Source organism: Oxyura jamaicensis, chromosome 5 (assembly GCF_011077185.1).
Source record: "Oxyura jamaicensis isolate SHBP4307 breed ruddy duck chromosome 5, BPBGC_Ojam_1.0, whole genome shotgun sequence".
In the NCBI taxonomy this organism is placed as follows: Eukaryota; Metazoa; Chordata; class Aves; order Anseriformes; family Anatidae; genus Oxyura; species Oxyura jamaicensis.
Genome location: NC_048897.1, coordinates 23,290,089 through 23,307,188, shown reverse-complemented (window position 1 = coordinate 23,307,188; position 17,100 = coordinate 23,290,089). Strand labels below are relative to the sequence as shown.

At 41.5% G+C, this 17,100-nt stretch overlaps 1 protein-coding gene across 5 annotated transcripts in view; it reads left to right on the top strand.

Annotated features, from left to right (window-relative positions):
• The first annotated feature begins 89 nt into the window (after positions 1-89).
• Positions 90-17,100, top strand: part of LIN52 (lin-52 DREAM MuvB core complex component) — a 44,232-nt gene continuing 27,221 nt past the window's right edge. Inside the window, exons 1-6 of one of the 5 annotated variants that reach the window (XM_035328643.1) lie at positions 92-218; positions 300-374; positions 464-501; positions 841-907; positions 1,891-1,974; positions 4,457-5,224. In XM_035328643.1, the coding sequence (XP_035184534.1) occupies positions 200-218; positions 300-374; positions 464-501; positions 841-907; positions 1,891-1,974; positions 4,457-4,515 (342 nt within the window). In that variant the 5' untranslated portion in view covers positions 92-199 and the 3' untranslated portion in view covers positions 4,516-5,224. Of the gene's footprint in view, positions 219-299; positions 375-463; positions 502-840; positions 908-1,890; positions 1,975-2,714; positions 3,768-4,456; positions 5,225-17,100 lie in introns of those variants that run through there. The other 4 variants (XM_035328645.1, XM_035328641.1, XM_035328642.1 and 1 more) reach the window with 4 other exon arrangements.

Sequence of the window (17,100 nt, the reverse complement as noted above, 5' to 3'; positions counted from 1 at the left end):
CTGCCCCGCAGCCCCTCAGCGGCGCCCCTCGCCCCGCCCCTCCCGCCCTCTCATTGGCCCGCCGGGCGGCGGCCACGCCCCCTCCCCGCCCCTCTGCCTCCACCGCCCCCCGCTCCGGGCCGCCGATTGGCCGCGCGGCCGAAGGCGGAATTTCAATCCTCCCCCTCCCCCACTGGCCGTGGTCACGTGACGCGGCAAGATGGCGGCTGCCGCGGACGGTGAGGCGCGGGGCGGGGAGGGGGCTGGCGGTGGCGGGCCTGGGTCCCCCCTCACTGCCCCCTCACCGCCGTCTCTTGCAGGCGCCGACCTGGAGGCCTCGCTGCTGAGCTTCGAAAAGCTGGACCGGGCCTCCCCGGACCTGTGGCCCGAGCAGCGTGAGTTTTGGGGGCTGTGCTGGGGGGGGGAGCCGCGGCGGGGTCGCTCCCGCCGCCCGCCCCGCTCACCGCCGGTCTCTCTCTTGCAGTGCCGGGAGTCGCCGAGTTCGCCGCCTCCTTCAAAAGCGTAAGCCGCCCGCGTCCCGGCCGAGCCTTCTGCAGTTCGCTGAGCCTTGCCTCGGGAGCCCGGGTTGGAAGGAAACGATTTAAGCTTTAGGGAAGCCTCCTCTGGGTCCTCTCCTTAGTTTGTGGGTGTTAATGCCCTGCTTTAATGCCTAAAACATCTAGGGGAAGCTAGAAAACAACATTATGTGTTAAATTACCTCCACAGAGCACCTAGAACCCTCACTTTTCCTGTCAGTTTAACTGGCCTTAAAGCGTAGTTCAAACTTTCTTGTATGTTCCTAAAGATGCCCTTGTCTGAGCGCGGTCTGTTTTCCGCTTCTTCTTCTTCTTTTCCAAACAGCCTATTACAAGTTCTCCTCCCAAATGGATGGCGGAGCTGGAAAACGACGATATAGATATGTTAAAGGGTGAGTATGGGAGCTGGGGGGAGTTTGGTTGTCAAAGCAGGTGGGAATTTGGTCCTTACAAAAAGGAAAGGATAAAGGGCTTGCTTCTGAACCCTTTGGGAGGTGTAGGGATGAGGAGTGGTCCTTCTGTGCTGTTTGGCGTTTCTTTCAGAGTTTTTGTCCTGGATGCCTTGTAGTTTGTGCTCTTATTACTTTTACTTTTTTCATTATCTCATTAATTTATTTCACTCCTGAAAGCAAGAAACTTGAAACTCCTATCAGTGAGCCCTGTGGCCTTCGATCTCTAGCCCTTGTATTTGCAGAATCTCCAGCTGAAGGATCTAGATTAGCAGTCTCTTTATCTTGTCAGTTACCCCAATTTTTTGTTACTCCTGTCATCTCCAGGAAAATATCCTGACATCAGAGGCATGTGTAACGTTATATATTATGTTTCAGTTACCTCTCTTACTAATATTTTACTGGAGAAATACAATAGGTCTCTCCTGTTTGAGAAGAGGCATAAGGGTTTTTTTGGTAGACCTCAAACAGTTAAAGTTGGTGACCAGCTTAGATTGCTTGAGTGGCTTGTTGAATGATGCTGTGTGCATGTGTTTTCACTCTTGTAACTGAGATCTCCAGTGAAAAGGTTGTTTATAAGGCTGTATGAAAAGCTGCAGCAAGGTTAGCTAGCATATGGATTCGCTGCATATATTCGCTGCATATTACAGTCATTTGTAGTAATCATCCTTGAACTTGCTCTTCTTTGTCGTGTGAATTCCAGCTGAATTGTTCTCTGATGGAAGTAGGGCAAATTGCTTTCTATATGGCTGTAATTTCTTGCTGGTTCTCGTGTCTGAGCTGTAAGGATTAAAGACCATGTTTCGTACAGTTCAAATTGAACTTGTAGAAAGTATTACTTGACTGCTCTGTGAAATTGTAAATTTATAAACTGCCACTAGAGGTCTATAGACTGTGTTAAAAATTGTGCTTTTCTCTCTTTTTAGAGCTGGGGAGCCTCACTACAGCTAACCTGATGGAGAAGGTTCGTGGACTGCAAAACTTGGCTTACCAGCTGGGGTTGGATGAATGTAAGTTCTATGCGTAGATGTGACTGACTGCATTGCAGGTCTTCCCACTACAGCATGCTCTTGTGGTAAAGCTGTAGTTGGAAAAGTGTTGGCAGATTTGGCAAATATCTCATGGTTGTGGTGGTGCAGTAGGAAATCTTCTGATGGGGAAGTGTGCTCCACTGAACGAGTCTACCCTGGTGCAATGAAACCTAACAGGGCACGTTTAGAATTTCTTATCTTTGGGTTTTGACTTCTATTTTGAATCTTAAGGTCTAGTAATGTGATAAGATAACACAGTAGTTTGTGACCTTCAAAACAGGGAGAGGGCACCTGCAGAACAGAACCTACTTCTCCAGCTTACAGCCTACCTGTATGGGGGAAAATATATTAGCAGGAGTTACCAGATATCACTTTGACTTACCTACCTGTTTATTTAAGTTAAATGTAACTTTCCTTCACTTCCTGCACAGATGCTGAAGCTATTTCTCAGAATATTTGTAGCAGTACTTCTGTGAAACTTTGTGTAATGCTGTAATGCCTACACCTTGAAACTTGTGTGTAGGATTTTGCTAGCAATTAGTGCTCATGCTTCTTCCTGTTCCTGTAGTTGCTATATGTTTTTTTATAGTCAGCTGTAGCAGGAGGTGCTGTCACTGCTTTCTAAAATTGACTTTCATCCCCCTTAGCAACAACCAGTTTTTATCAATTTTTTTTGAAGCTGCTGCTTTCATCATCACATTTAGGACTGCTGTTGACAGGCTGATCCAGCTTTGAAGATTTCAAGGGGATTGTGCTTCCTTTAAGCACTACCCGTGCGTATTGACACGTTTAACTTTTGCCTAATTTTGGCCTATCATAGACTTTAGCTGCAGTTACTCCTGAGCTATGCACAGAGCTTTGAAAGCTTACCAACTGTAAGCCTAGAATGCTCTAATGCTTTTTTTATCAACAGATCATTAAGACTGTTTGAACACACTCCCTGCACTTAAAAACTTATTTTACTTTCAGTGCTAATGTCTTTTAAGATTGTAAGAAGCATTTAGGGGAGTAGAAGTTATACTTTAACAAAGGAAATCTTAGTCAAATACAAAGACTGGCTGATTGGCTTTCTCAGTTAAGCTGTAGGCTTACATGTCAAACAGCTTTGCTATGCTAAATGGAGTTTAAGCAGAGCCTAAGTTACATCAAGTGAACAAAGCTTAGCAATTTTTGTTGCATTTCTATTTATTTTTACTGAGAACAAATACGAAAGGAAGACTAAGTGAGGGGAAAAAATGTTTGAGGTCTGAGAGTTATAACCATTAGTCTATTGTAACTGAATTCTTGAATTTCTAAGGCTTATGAAAGCTCTCTTCATGTTTGTAACTACCTGCCAATGAAGTCAAATTTCCTTTAATCTGTAATATACATAATGCTTTGTATGTCATAATATATACGTTTATCCTAGGAAAACTTTCACAGAAAAAAATGCTGAGTTGGAACAGGGCCTCTCAGAACCATTTTTTCCAATACTGTCTTTAAGTTATTTCCTCTTGCAGACTTAGATAAGTGAGAGAACAAGAAGAAATGTACAAAAGATGTGTTTATTAAAGTTAAGTGACTTGTGGTTTTGGTTCAGAGGTATATGATTTGATTATATCTTTGTATGTTGAAATGCATTACTCCACGTTTTATGTGCCTGATCATCGAAGCTGCTTATCAAAAACAGGATTAAGAAAACATGCTGACCCATCTCCTCTAGATGGCAGCATGAAGCTTCTCATAGCATTCTTCATACCTTTTCAAACAAAATTGTATGCTTTCAGTCATGATTTGAAGTTCCTTTTTCCCAAGACATTTGTTGACACATTTCCTGTTCTAAATGTGTACTGTCCTTTTGGCAGTATTTTCACAGGTTTCACCTGTATGATGTGAGAAACAATCCTGCTTCATTGTGTCAGCTTGCTTTTCCTTCCAATGCTCCCCTTCTACATTTTAATTCCTTTGTATTTTCAAAGGCTTCTGTGTTTGTTCAGGTTATTTATGAAATGCTGTTCAGGACCAGAACAATTCCTGCAGCACTACATGACCAAAACATACCGATTTAGTGCCTTTGTAGTTCTGTTGTGAGGTCTGTAACTAAACCAGTTCACAGCACCCTTCTTGTAAATTTGTATTGTAATTCATGAGTGACATGTGGGACTTCTTCAAAAGCATTTTTAACAAGGCTGTATCCTGACATTAAAGGAGAATGTTTTCATTTGTGACATAGCTATACAAGCTGTATTTCTAGATAAATACAGGAAAAAACAAACAAACAAAAAAACTATATTGCATGCTTTGTCCATCTCAACTGCATTTGCCTAGGAATGGCTGAATACTACATGGATTCCACACTCTTATATGTAGTACCATTTGTCCCTAGCTTCTCGGACATGGATTTCTCTGTCTCTTTTGCTTTCCTGTGCTTCTCACAAGCGTATGCTCTTTGTAACTAACTTTCCTCCTCTCTTTCCTATAGGCTTACCTTTACTTTCTTTAACCCTGGCTATTTTGTTGAATGCCCTGTGGTTTCTGTGAATCGAATTAAATTGTTAACGTGACTAGATTGCTCTATTGGGTGAAACTGAATAGGCTTGCCCTGCTTTGATTGTAACACTAAGTTCATCAAATAGCAACTAGAAACTTCAGAGGCGACCTTTTAATGTCAGAGGTCTCGGATGCAGCAAATGTCATTCGAACTGGGATAATGCTAACAGAGCTTCCTCCAGTATTTTTTATGGGCATTTCAGGAGTTGAGCATCCTTCCCTCTGTTAAGATTTTTGTGCAGTGTGGCATGCATCTGTTTGGACTGCAGTAGCTTTATTCAATAACACAACAGTCTCAGAGTTTGGGATGATAATGTCACAATTTGAGATAGGCATTTGCCATCTGAAATGGTTAATGCAATTTTTGGTAATGCCAGTTCCCTCCTCCTCCTCTGAGGGAACAGTGACTGCTTTCTGAATAAGGTAGCTGTTGATCTTTCCAGCTGTTTATCCAATTCCTCCAGCTTCAGTAGTACCTAATAAATTGAGTTCATATTTGTGCAAAATCAATTGCTGACTTGGCTTTTTTCTTCATAGCTTAAAAGACTTATGTTTGGCAGATATCTTGCAACTATCCCAAGTTTTTTTAACGAAATAAATGATGAGTGAGCGTGTTTTTTGTACGTTTCTGATGGCACAATCTCCCAAACATTAATTTCCCTTTTACTAAGATGCAGGCCATTAAACTGCCTATTAAAGATGGACTAATCTTCCATAATTTGGAGCTTATTTGCACCACAGAATAAAACAGTTTTCTTTAAAGCTTTTGTTTTGCCAAACTTTGGAACAAAACAATTTGTAAAAGGATAAAGTAGGTAGGATGGAGAAGCAGATAAAGCATTGCATCTCTGAAGGAATGTGGTTGTCCAGAGACTTCTTGAAAGCCCTACTATGAATTTCCAACATCTCTGGGTACCACTTGCTAGACTAGTTCAGAAGTCCTTTAGTGTATATATGCCCTGTATCACAGCCATGCTTCCTGTTTGTAAAATTTCACTGATGCTACAATGATTATCAGGCTGCTGTGCTGTCATAGTGCAGCTCCAACAATAAAGATCACTAGTTAAAAAAAAGTCACCTGAGATGCCTGGTCTTCTAAAGGCCTGATACATTTGGGAAGGTAATGGTGCTTGTATGCAGTATCTGTCTTAAATATTAGAAAATATGGGATAACTAACCCCACAAACGTGAATACTGCTTATAATTTCCCTACCAGCAGTGTTAGTCTACTCTTTTGTTATATTTTTATTTGGAATTGATGTTGTTTTGTACTCCTGTAGGATTAGGACTGTAAGAGACTGTATTTGCCAATGTCAAGCCCTCATACTTCAAGTGCAATGAGACAGTTCCTGAAATACTCAGCCAAGTGTCCCCCATAGTTTTGCGGTGCGTGTTTTTTGCTGAGCTCTATCAGCTTTGCTTCCATTTTCTTTTGTGCAACACCTGTTTATTTTCCATACATGTTTAGCATGTCTGAGCAAATTGAATCGCTAACGTACAGTGGCAGAGCTGCTTGATGCAGGCTGTCAAGGGCCCCAGGAGTTACACCTGGGTGCTGTGGGGGATGCCAGTCAGGATTAGTGATGGTTTTCATTAATACGAGGAATGAGTAAGCGACTAGGGGTTTTTAGCCTGCAGGTGGACAATTGGTGCGGTATGTGGAAAAAGGTGTGTAGAACTGATGAATGCAGACGTGGGAATGGGGAACAACTCCTCACTTTTTCTTAAAGTATGGGAGCCAGAGAGAACAAAATAGTGTCAAGACAAAATTAAGGAGGTTTCACTGTCTGGTATAGTCAAGAGCTCATTGGCCTCTGAAGGCTGTGGGCCCGAAGTTATCTTATTCAATAAGCGAGACAGATTATTGGATGATAAATCCATCAGGAGTGTCTGACCGCAAAGAGGTCACCAGTGGCTTAGAAATCTTGGAGATGCAAAAAGCTGGGAGAGATTACTATGCAGGTTGGGTTAGGTGCTTGCCCTGGTCTTAGGCTCTTCTGTAGGTATTTGCATTGGCCAGTCGGAGATGAGATGGTGGGGTAGAATTATTATTTTTTTTTTTTTTTTGTTCTTTTTGAATGTTAGTAATAGGCTGGACTGTAATGCATGGTAGTTTAGCACCTGCTACCAGAAATCACTGAGGTGTCCCTATGACGGAGGGAAGATTCCAGAGACTGATGGAGGTAGGAATGAGGAACAGCCACCCTGCTCCCAAGTTAAGCTGTCCTAGGCTGTGAATTGTAGCCCTCTGCAGCCTCACAAGCCTCTGAAATTTCTGGAAAATCATACAGGGAGTCCCTCTGAACTCCAGGCTAGTTACAGATTGCCATTCCTTTTTAGATTGGTAGTCTTCAGTTTTTCATTTCTCTCAGATAAGCGCTGTCATATGTGATCTCTTGCCTGTAAGTTCAGCTTTGGAGGTTTGGAGGAGAAGAGCAGTTCCATCTTTTTCCTCTTGTCTTGAGCAGAATTTAACTGTGGCATGTTTTGAAACATTTACTTCTTAGATCTGACTGTGATCCTTGCAGCCTGCTCTTGACATGGATAATTTCAAAGCTGTTACAGGTCTTCCCAACGTGACTGAATGTGAATTCACTTATTTTTTTTCCCCTTGATGTTGATCACAGGATAGGTTTAAGTCAGAGGCTGTACTCTGTCTTTGGGAGATTGAGCTTGTGTTATTTTTAAGCTTTAAAAAAACAGGATGACACCTCATTTGTCATTAAACTTGGACTGTGTGTAAGCTGTTGGGTTAGAATGGAAGTAAGGAAAGGAGGGAGGACCTAATTTTTTTATCACCTTACTGAAACATCTCTCTGCTTCTCAGTAATGGATCATCTTTTCAGGGAGTGTCTACGTGTAGCGCCAACACACTTTGCATCAGGGTTGGACTAGATGATTTTGGAGGTTTTTTTCCAACCAAAATGATTGTGATCTATGTGTGCATTGTATGGATACACACATTGCCTCTAGGCTCCATGCAAAACTAGTGGCCTGTGTACCCCAGCAGACTTAGAATGTTAATGATGTAATTGATCAGATAATACTGATCCTAACTGCTCCTTGTTTAGTCCTGAGTCAATTAACACGGAGGCTTTTTAAACTCAGAAGCCTTACTTTACATGTGCAAACATGTCCCCACCTAGTACAGTACAGTTACTGCTGTCTTTTCTAATTGACTAGTGCCTTTTCTAGACTGTGTACAGACTTGTTTGTAACAAAATGTTTCAGATTATTACATTTTTAGGAACTCAACAGATTAACAGGTATGTAAGCAAAGAGGGTTTTAATATTTGAGGTGTCAGTGGGGAGTCAGTCTCACAGAATCATTAAGGTTGGAAAAGACCTTCAAGATCATCTGGTCCAACCATCCCCCTACCACCAATGTCACCCACTAAACCATGTCCCCAAGCACCACATCCAGCCTTTCCTTGAACACCCCCAGGGACGGTGACTCCACCACCTCCCTGGGCAACCCATCCCAGTGCCTGACTGCTCTTTCTGAGAAGAAATGTCTCCTCATGTCCAACCTGAACCTCCCCTGGCACAACTTGAGACCATTCCCTCTAGTCCTATCACTAGTTTTCTGTGAGAAGAGGTTGACCCCCAGCTCCCTATACCTTCCTTTCAGGTCGTTGTAGAGGACAATAAGATCTCATGGTATCTTCTGGGATCTCTTGTGTCGATCCACTTTAGTAAAAGCTGTACGTTGCCAGCTTTTGCTCCCTTTCTGTGGTCTGAGAAGTTGAAACAGAAAGGTGTGCATTGTACGGATAGTCAACTGGTTTCTCACCGTTTCTTATTGGCAAAAATGAGGATTTGGAATCTACCTAGAAGAGCAGACGCTTTGCTGAATAAGACTATTTCCTTGAAGAAATAAAATGTGGTGGAGCTAGGGAAGAGACCTGACTTAGAGAAAGAAGGAGGAAGTGAAGTGAAGTGAAGGAGAATCGCATGCTGTGGATCCAAGACAGCAAGAATCTTGGTGCCAGTGATTAGGAAGATGCAGCAATGTTCTGAGTATCTTGACTGCTGACAAAAGAGTAAGGAGGATGCTCACTTTTTCCTTGTTAAAAGCCAGCACCTCCAGAAGCGTAGTGCATCTTGCGCTAGTGTGTCCATTCATCTAAAACAAGAAAGAAGAGAATGTGTTCTGGAATCACCGATACTGTGCCTAAGTATGTTGGGCTTGAAATAGAGTATTTTATGGCAAGTCTAGTCCTCATTATGTCCTTAAAGTTAAAATAAACAATTTATTTGTTGTTGTGATGTGGGCTATCCTGCTTAGGAGGGAAGCGGTTTGAGATGCATGTGCTTCGATATGCCTCCATGTAATATTTCTGCTCTGTGAAGAATTTTCTTAGTAGCAACTGTTTTTCTTGGTCAGCTCCCTTACATTTTCCTGCCTTGCTGAATGAATTTTCATTGCATTTCAGCTTTGCCTGAAAGCATATTTCTCTCTTATTTTGTTATTTAGTACTGTGTTTGCAAGGACTTTGTGAAATAGTATATACATCGTGCTTCAAAGCTTGAAGGCAGAGTTTTATAGCTGGACAATAAAATTATGTTCTTTGGACACTGGATTTCTGTAATATGCAGTTAGCATAAGGATTTACTTAGCTGAATTAGTAGACTTCTCCAAGAAAATGTCTCACATTATGGATGGTTCATTTGTGGGCTGGGAAATGATCAGAGGGTTTTTCAGGAACTATACAATCTATGGCAATGCTAATGCTTGTTTTTGTTTTCCTTACAAGGTATGTGTGTTCTGGAAAAATACAGAGATAATACAGGCTGTTTTCGATTTACATTCATAGTAATTCTCAGTCATTACTTGGTTGTTTCAGAAAGGTGCAAAGACCACTTGTTATCTGTTAGGGTATTTATACGACCCTGTCACTGTAATGTCCAAGCTGCTGTGATTTCCATGTGAAACCTTGGCCTTTCTCCTGATTCTCTTTATTTCCTCCTCCCACGCCATAGATCTCCTTCATTTTAATGCACAGTGATATGGTAAGAGGTACTCTGCATCTGCAGAGGGGCAAGGAAATCACCTTTCCTTATACTGCTCGCTGGGTGGTTTATTTACTGGCAGGATTCCTGCTGGTGGAAGAGTGAGACATCAGAATACCAGCCTGAGACTGGCATTCATACATGATCTGTGAATTGGCTAATTTTGACATGTAGGTAGTTAAGAAATAATTACAGTCAGAGGAGTCATGACCTCAACTTTTCATCATCGCCATTGGCTTGTGCCCCAGTTTGGAAGTGAGGAAGGTATAGGAAGTTTTAATTGTACCTGTGTGATTTATCCTCAGTCAGCTCTTTAATTTCTTCTGGCTGTCTGAGGTTTCCGACACGCTGTAAATTTCTCCAACTTTTTCATTATCTGCAATTTCTTTATGACTCATGAATCGGAGTGGAGAGAGAGTGTGGATTTACAGCAGAGATAAACATGTCCATAAAGTCTGTATCTGTGTCAGTAATTGTACTGCTGTCAGTGACTGTCCTGTTTTACAGGTCTCTCTTGGGAGAGGAACACGCTTTGCTACCAGTGTCAGAGAAGTGTTCGCTTTGATTTGCATTAACTTGCCAGGAGATTAGGTTGCAATGGTGAGGATGGAAATTGAGTCTGGACCTTGGCTGCTATTGTTTTTTTTAAATAAGTGGGTGTGTGGTTGCCCTCTACGTGCAGAAAAAAAACAGCAGGTCCAGCCTGTTCCTAAATACAAAATCAGGGAGATGCAGTCTACTGATGATATCAAAGATGATATTAAGCATATGCATACATTGTGCATTCTTACCATAAAACAAATGCTGTATCTAGGTAACTGTCATATTATTTAAAAAATGAAAAAACAAACAAACATTGCTTGGATCTTTAGGATGTTTTCTGTCTGGTTTTGAGGTGGAATAAATATTTCTCTGAGCTTCGAGAAATTTCTGCATCTTAGCTTTCTTCTCCCTGCCTTATTCTGAGGGGAAAGTGCTGTTGTGGACTTCGATGGAGGGTACTAATACAGCACGTTAATCACCAGGCATTGATGGAGATGCCAGCTCGCTGCAGAAGGAGGTGTATACTGGTGGAGTTTGAAGAGGAGAAAATTCCAAAAACTCTCTTAAACATGTCAAAGTTAAAACTTCTGCAGTTTCTCTCTGCAGTTATTTTCTGTTTGATGTCTGTTGTTGGTACTTTTATCAGTATGTATTTACATGCTCTATGTAGAATCTTCTTTTGTAAATTATGTGGTTTGGGTTGGATTATTTGTGATTGACTAGCTTTTGTTAACATTAAATACGCAGTTGTTTTCTCTCAGAAGTATTTTTAAAAATTGAAAGTGACTGTGAAAAACAAACTTTCATTATGTCAGGTATGCTCTGAGAGCCCCAAATGCAGCTCACTGATATTTTACTAAGTCTTCTGGATGTATTTTTCCAAAGGGAGATCGTAATAAATAGTATCTGTGATTATTTGTGTAAATAATTTTTGACACAAAATCATGGAGATTTTCCGGGCCTCACTGAATAAAGCCTTGAGTGATGCAGTCTGACCCCATCGTTGGCTCTGCTTTGAGTAGGAGACCTCCTGAGCCCTTGTAACCCAAATCATCCAGTGATCTGATGATTTTCTGATGTAAGATCTTGTCTAGGAGTAAGTTAAAAGCCTGCATTCCCCAGCATCACCTGAACAGAGCACCAGGCAGTTGGTTCAGCTCAGCAGCTTTGAGCAGGAGATCTCAGGTGGAACTCTTCTGATGTGCCTCCACGTGGGCAGCCTGGTTAGGAGCAGAAAACCTCAGGGTTTTTGTATGGAAGTGGTGGCTTTCATACTTTGGGGGGGATGAGAAATGGTCTTTCAAATACTTCCATCCACAGAGTAGATCATTATCTGGGCAACTGAGGCTGGGGAGCCTATTTTTCTTTATATGGAGGTACAGTGCATTCAGTATCACTCTTTAAGCAGCGGAGGAGAGTGATTCTCAATGTATACGAAGGTTCTTGTGTGTCTCAGCTCAAATGAACAGTGAAACCAACATCACTCGTGTAGACAAGCAGGGGGGTCAATGGGGCTTGACTGAAGAGCTTTTAGCCACAAAAGTAAGGGAATGGGCTGTCACATTAAAGCATTTCTACCTGCCACATGCTTGGCACCAAAAGAAACATGACTACAAACAAAATGTTCTTACATTATACTGTCAGAAGCCTATTTTTTGCTACTCTCATTCTGACAGGATAACTTGTAGACTACTGTCAGTGGAGGAATTGAAGATGGGGAAAAGTTTGATCAAGCATAAGGTTATGTGCATTTTTCCATTATGGTTTAAGAAACACAAAAATGCCATACAAATCTTGGGAGATGCTCTGGCAGGGACTTACAAACCTTTGCAACTGCTCTGTATCTGTTATTTAAATTACTTTTGCCTTTTCTTCCTTTTCTGCTAATTCCATGTTAATAGAACATTTCCTCTGTATTTATTAATGGAAATATTATCCCTGTGTTGCTTCTGAAATGTTTTCCTGTAAATTTTGACTTCTGGCAGGAGTGAAGGTTACTTCCTTCCATACTGGGCAATTTTCTGGCATAGTATGTATGGATAGTTGGGCCTGTTTGCAGGGTTACAGCTGGTCCTAGTGGAAATCTCCCTAGGCTTTGGATACCTTGGTTTGGTTTCTGGCATGACCACTGTTCTGCTTGGCCTTTTTGTTTGCCTTCTCACATGCCCGTTTCTGCAACTGTGTGGTGGAGTTCATGGTGACTTTCTTTTGCAAGACAGTGGAAAAAGAGATTTAAAAAACACAAAACACAACAACAAACAGCATATGAAGCCTGTGTGATTACATATCCTATTCTGTATGCTGTTGTCTGTCATCCCCTGCTTGCTTCTATTATATGCCATGGGAAGGCATGATTAGCATATTGTGTCTTTACTAGAAGTAAAATGAGAATGTGATAATGAACATCCTACGATCAAATGTGCTTTGGCCTGGAGCCTTAGTAGGGTCCCTAAGAAAAACAACTCTATTTCCAGCTGTTTGCAGATGTCATATATAAAAATATTTCTATTTGCAAGCTGCATAAAGGTTAAAAAATGTTAGCATAACAGTCCATACTAATACCAGGCATTATTTACCTGTTTGGTGGCCCATTGACCTTGTAGCTCAGAGGCAGTGGGCTTGCTCAGTATGTAAGGATCACTCCTGCTGTTTAGTTCAGCCAGCATTTGTTCTTTGAGAAAGGAAGTACAGTGTACTTGTCGAATAGGCTGGGATGTTGGAGGGGTATTGCTCTTTCCCTTCCAGTCTCCTCTGGTTTGGATCAGGTGATAACGTGTACAAGGCTGTGTGAAAATCCTTCTAGCATTTTATTGTTTTATTGAGTTGTTTCAGTTGTTCTGAGCTTGAAGCCTTCTTCTACAGCATCTATCATGGACTTGCCTCTTGCATCACCAGCAAATGCTCTGAACATCCCCTGCGTGTCATGTTGCTAGACCATGTCTGATAGTATCTGTCTCTTATTGCCTCATTAGCTTGTGAGCATTAGAACAAGATAAAAATGCCCTAAAGCCTCTTATCTGATGATTGTCGTAACCTTCTGAGTGCCATTAGTTTAAGTTTGCAGTCAAACGCTTCCCTGGAGTATAAGGAGCACTGATTAAACCTGAAGTGTCCCCGGGGGCTTTTACAGCTGTCGTGGGGGTGGTGGCTGCCCCTCTCCAAAAGAAGGAGGGGGGCTGCAGGTCCCGGTGGGGCGGCCACTCCGCAGACCTCCACGTGGCTGCCCCAGCTGTTCCGCTTTGCCTAATGAATTGTTTTACAAGGAGAGGCTGGATATTGCCATCACAAGCTGCCTTCCCCGGGGACTGAAGCCAGCCTGATAATGACTAATGTTAGTGATAGTAATTGAAGTGTGATGGCTCTCCAGGGACTTGCACACGCGTAGAGCTGTCAGGCACTTGTGGCTGGTGCAGTCCCGTGAATACCCCCGAAATGCCTTTTAATTGCTTGACTTTCATAACTAGTTGCCATATATCTCCTGCAGAAATACACATTTTATGGGGGGAGGGAAAAGAAACGGAGGACTCTGCTCTGACTCTCCCTGTACACGTCGAGTTTATTGCCCTGATGCGTTGTGGATGAGAATGGCTGTGTGTTCTTGTTCCTCTTCAGCTGCAGTGTGAGCCTGCTCTGTCGCTCAGCACAGGTGTACAACTGATTCCACCTGAGAATACTTTTTCTTTTATGCCTCAGCCCCGTCTTCTCTTACACTGATCCTTCACACATGGAGGTTGTACTTGGTTATGAAAGAACACAGTTTTATTTCAGAAAATAAAAGGATCACCGGTGTTAATAGTGTGGAAATAATGCTGCCTATTTGTAGTTTGTTAGGCATCAAAACAAAGGAGTAAGATAGAAAAACAATCTTGTAATAACCTAGTGTATCTGTGCATCCAGACAGGACTAGAGTCTATGGTCATGAGTTTTTGGGGTTTAGAACAGAGAGCAGACCAACCTACATAAAACAGTGAAAATTTTCTGGTAATTTCCTTCTCTGGGAATTCATTATTGAACATAGCAGTGGGCCTGAGACAAAATGTAGTAGTATAGTAAAATCCAGTAATGAATATGATATATATATATATATATATATATCGCAGTGGGCTTAAGACAGAAATAGCTGGAAGGGGGAACTGTGTCCCTCACTGCCAGGACAGCAGCTTCTGGTTTTTTTCAGTACCGTGTTGAGGTGGGCAGACGAAGCCCACTGGGTCAGAGGAATGTTTTCTGCCAGAGATAACACAGATCACAACATGACATCAATTCAGAAAACAAATTATAAGAGGACCATGAGGATTGCCACCATCAGACCAGTGACCTTTCAGTATCCTGTCCCCTGACCACAGGCTGCAGCCGTGGAAGACCTGCTCATTGTTCTGCACAGCCGCAGAGGAGCACAAAGAGAGGCTTCCTGCCAACCCTGCCAACAGTGGTTGGTGCACTCCCTGAAATGTGAAGCTTCTAGAGCTTCATCTATTAGCAAAAATATCTATTCCTACATTATTAGGTAGTCCTTTTTCAGGATCTTGTTAAATATAAAAAGATAATGCAATATGATTTTTAATTAAAGAGCTAATAATTGCTTGAAAGCTTACTGATTTTTCCCAGCTATATCTGTTAGTCTAATAATGTAAGACACAATCTCCTTGTAAAACTTGATTTGCTTTAATTTCATCTTATGAGTTTTTTTAGACTAACTTCATTATTTTTCCTCTGCTTTTAGTATTAATTTCGATACAGTTTGTTCTCATTAAAGAGATTTAACTTCACTGGCTATAAAAAAAAAAAGAAAAAAACAAAAAACCTTCTTGTGTATGAATTCATTGTATCTAGCGTGATACTGTTGCACTAGACTGAGCGCTCTTGTGGCTTTGCTCCTTTTAAGGCCGGTCTTTTCTGAGAGCCTGTAGACTGATAATAACAGGTCTCCTGTGTTTCGGTGCTGTCTGGGACAGAGGAAGAACGTCTGTGCCTTGAGGAATCTGTGAGGAAAGAATGGATTTATTCACAGAGCTGAATGACCAAGGAGAGGAGATAAGAACAGTGAGACCTTGACAATTCTTTTGCATGTTCTCTTTAGGAATTAAATAGGAAATGGAAAACATTTTCCCCATTATAGTTGAGGGTGCTCAGAAGTCTGTATTTACCAGACACATAGCAATCACATAACACTGGGAGATCCTTCTCAAGTTCCACCTGACAGCTTGGCTGTTTGCAGTAGACTTCTTTTGTGTATGCTCCTGGCTGCTGGGCTAGTTCTCTATCAAATATGAATCCAGCAGATTATATTCCCATTTTTTACCATGAAAGTGAAGCTGGAATATTACTTCTGGGCAATCTGATAGAGCATGAACTCTAAAACCTCCTTAGAGTGGTGAGACAATTCCTGTCTCTTTCTCTTTTTCCTAATTTACATAGGTGAGGTTAGAGATAACAGACTTTTACGAAGAGGGAATATTAGGGAATCAAGTGGCAGATTATGGGCATGCCTGCAAGATATGAAGAGAAATTAAAGATGCTTACAGCAGTTCTTCCAAAGGAAAAATGGCTGAAGGTAGATTTTTTTGATAGGATGATCACGAGACAGTGGAGTGGATGGTTCATGTAAGAAAATAAGGCAGGAATGTGCAGGGAGGGGAAGGGAATGAACTGAACTTTTTGGTGCTAACTCTTTTTTGTTTAGTATCTGTTTTTAGAAGACCCATCTTGGCCCAAGTCAGTGTGAAGAACCTTGGTAAATTCAGGACAAGTTAAAATAGGTCATACTAATTCATTCTAGCCACTTGATGGATTTAAGTGGTGACAGTGACGTTATTACTCTTGCTTGCCTGTTACTCTTTAGGTGTAGCAACCTCTGGTTTCAGGTCTATGGGCAGTCTTCTGAAAAGACTGATTTCAAGACAGCACTTCTGTTTGAGTTTTAGAACATCCTAAAAATGGCATTCTAGGAAATGCAGCCTGAAAGTGAAACCCAGCCTGAAATGTGGGAAAGTACAGTTTAGAAGGTCAAATGAAACCATTTTGATCATGTGGCTAGGGGGCTTTGTATTAATTTTTTGTCTGAATTCCCTTGTTTTAAAACTGTCTTTTAGGGGAAAAAAACCCTGTCTTCCTAAAATGAATTAATAGTGTTGGGGAATTCACTACATGCCTGTTTTTTATAAACTGCTACCTATCGCCTGCTTTCCTATTAAAAATACAACTCAATTCAAATGTAAATTTATCTGGGTGCTAAGACATTTTGAATTGTCTCCATCTGTACAGGACGGTTTTGTTGTGTCTTTTTGAGCTCTAACTGGAGATCAGAAAAGGGTGCTTAATGCCACTGCCAGCGGAGTAAACATACTACCTCTTCTCATCATATTCATTGCAAGTTTGTTCTTCACCTCCCCCTTCCAGTGAAGTGCTTGCTCTTAGAAATTTATTTTAGTAATAAAACATTACTTTATACATCCCCATGAAAGCATGTTTGAAGGCTGTTTGTGGATTTTTTGAAAGTGTTCAAGAGCTTGTTCCCTGAGCACACTGCAAACTCTTACCATGGTAAGTCTGAATTAACACACAGAAAGTTAGGCTCATAAATTTCAGTGTTAGCTTAGGCTCTTAGGATGTGGCAACAGACCTCTGGTTGGTATGCTGTGCTTCAGATATCTGTCCCCAAATGCTACGTATTGTTGGTTGGTTCTGAAAAAATGGGTGGCTTCATTCTTTCAGAAATTTTGTTTTTACAGAAATCTTTGCTCACAATGAGGAGAGAATAAAGATGCATTTACTGCTCTTCAGAGTTGTAAGTCTTGACAGTAAAGCTAAACGAGATAGTTCAGTTACTTTCCTATGAGTTATCTGATGGCTTTTTACTGTAATTGGAGAGATGGGAATTAGGAACTCCATACTGTGTGTCAGTGGAGATTTTCTGTTCTTAATTTAATTTTGAGCAGATGTTTTTACTTACTAGCTGCTACAGCACAGGCACAAGAATGTAAATAATGGGCGGGATCTAATACTGATCGGCCAAATTTC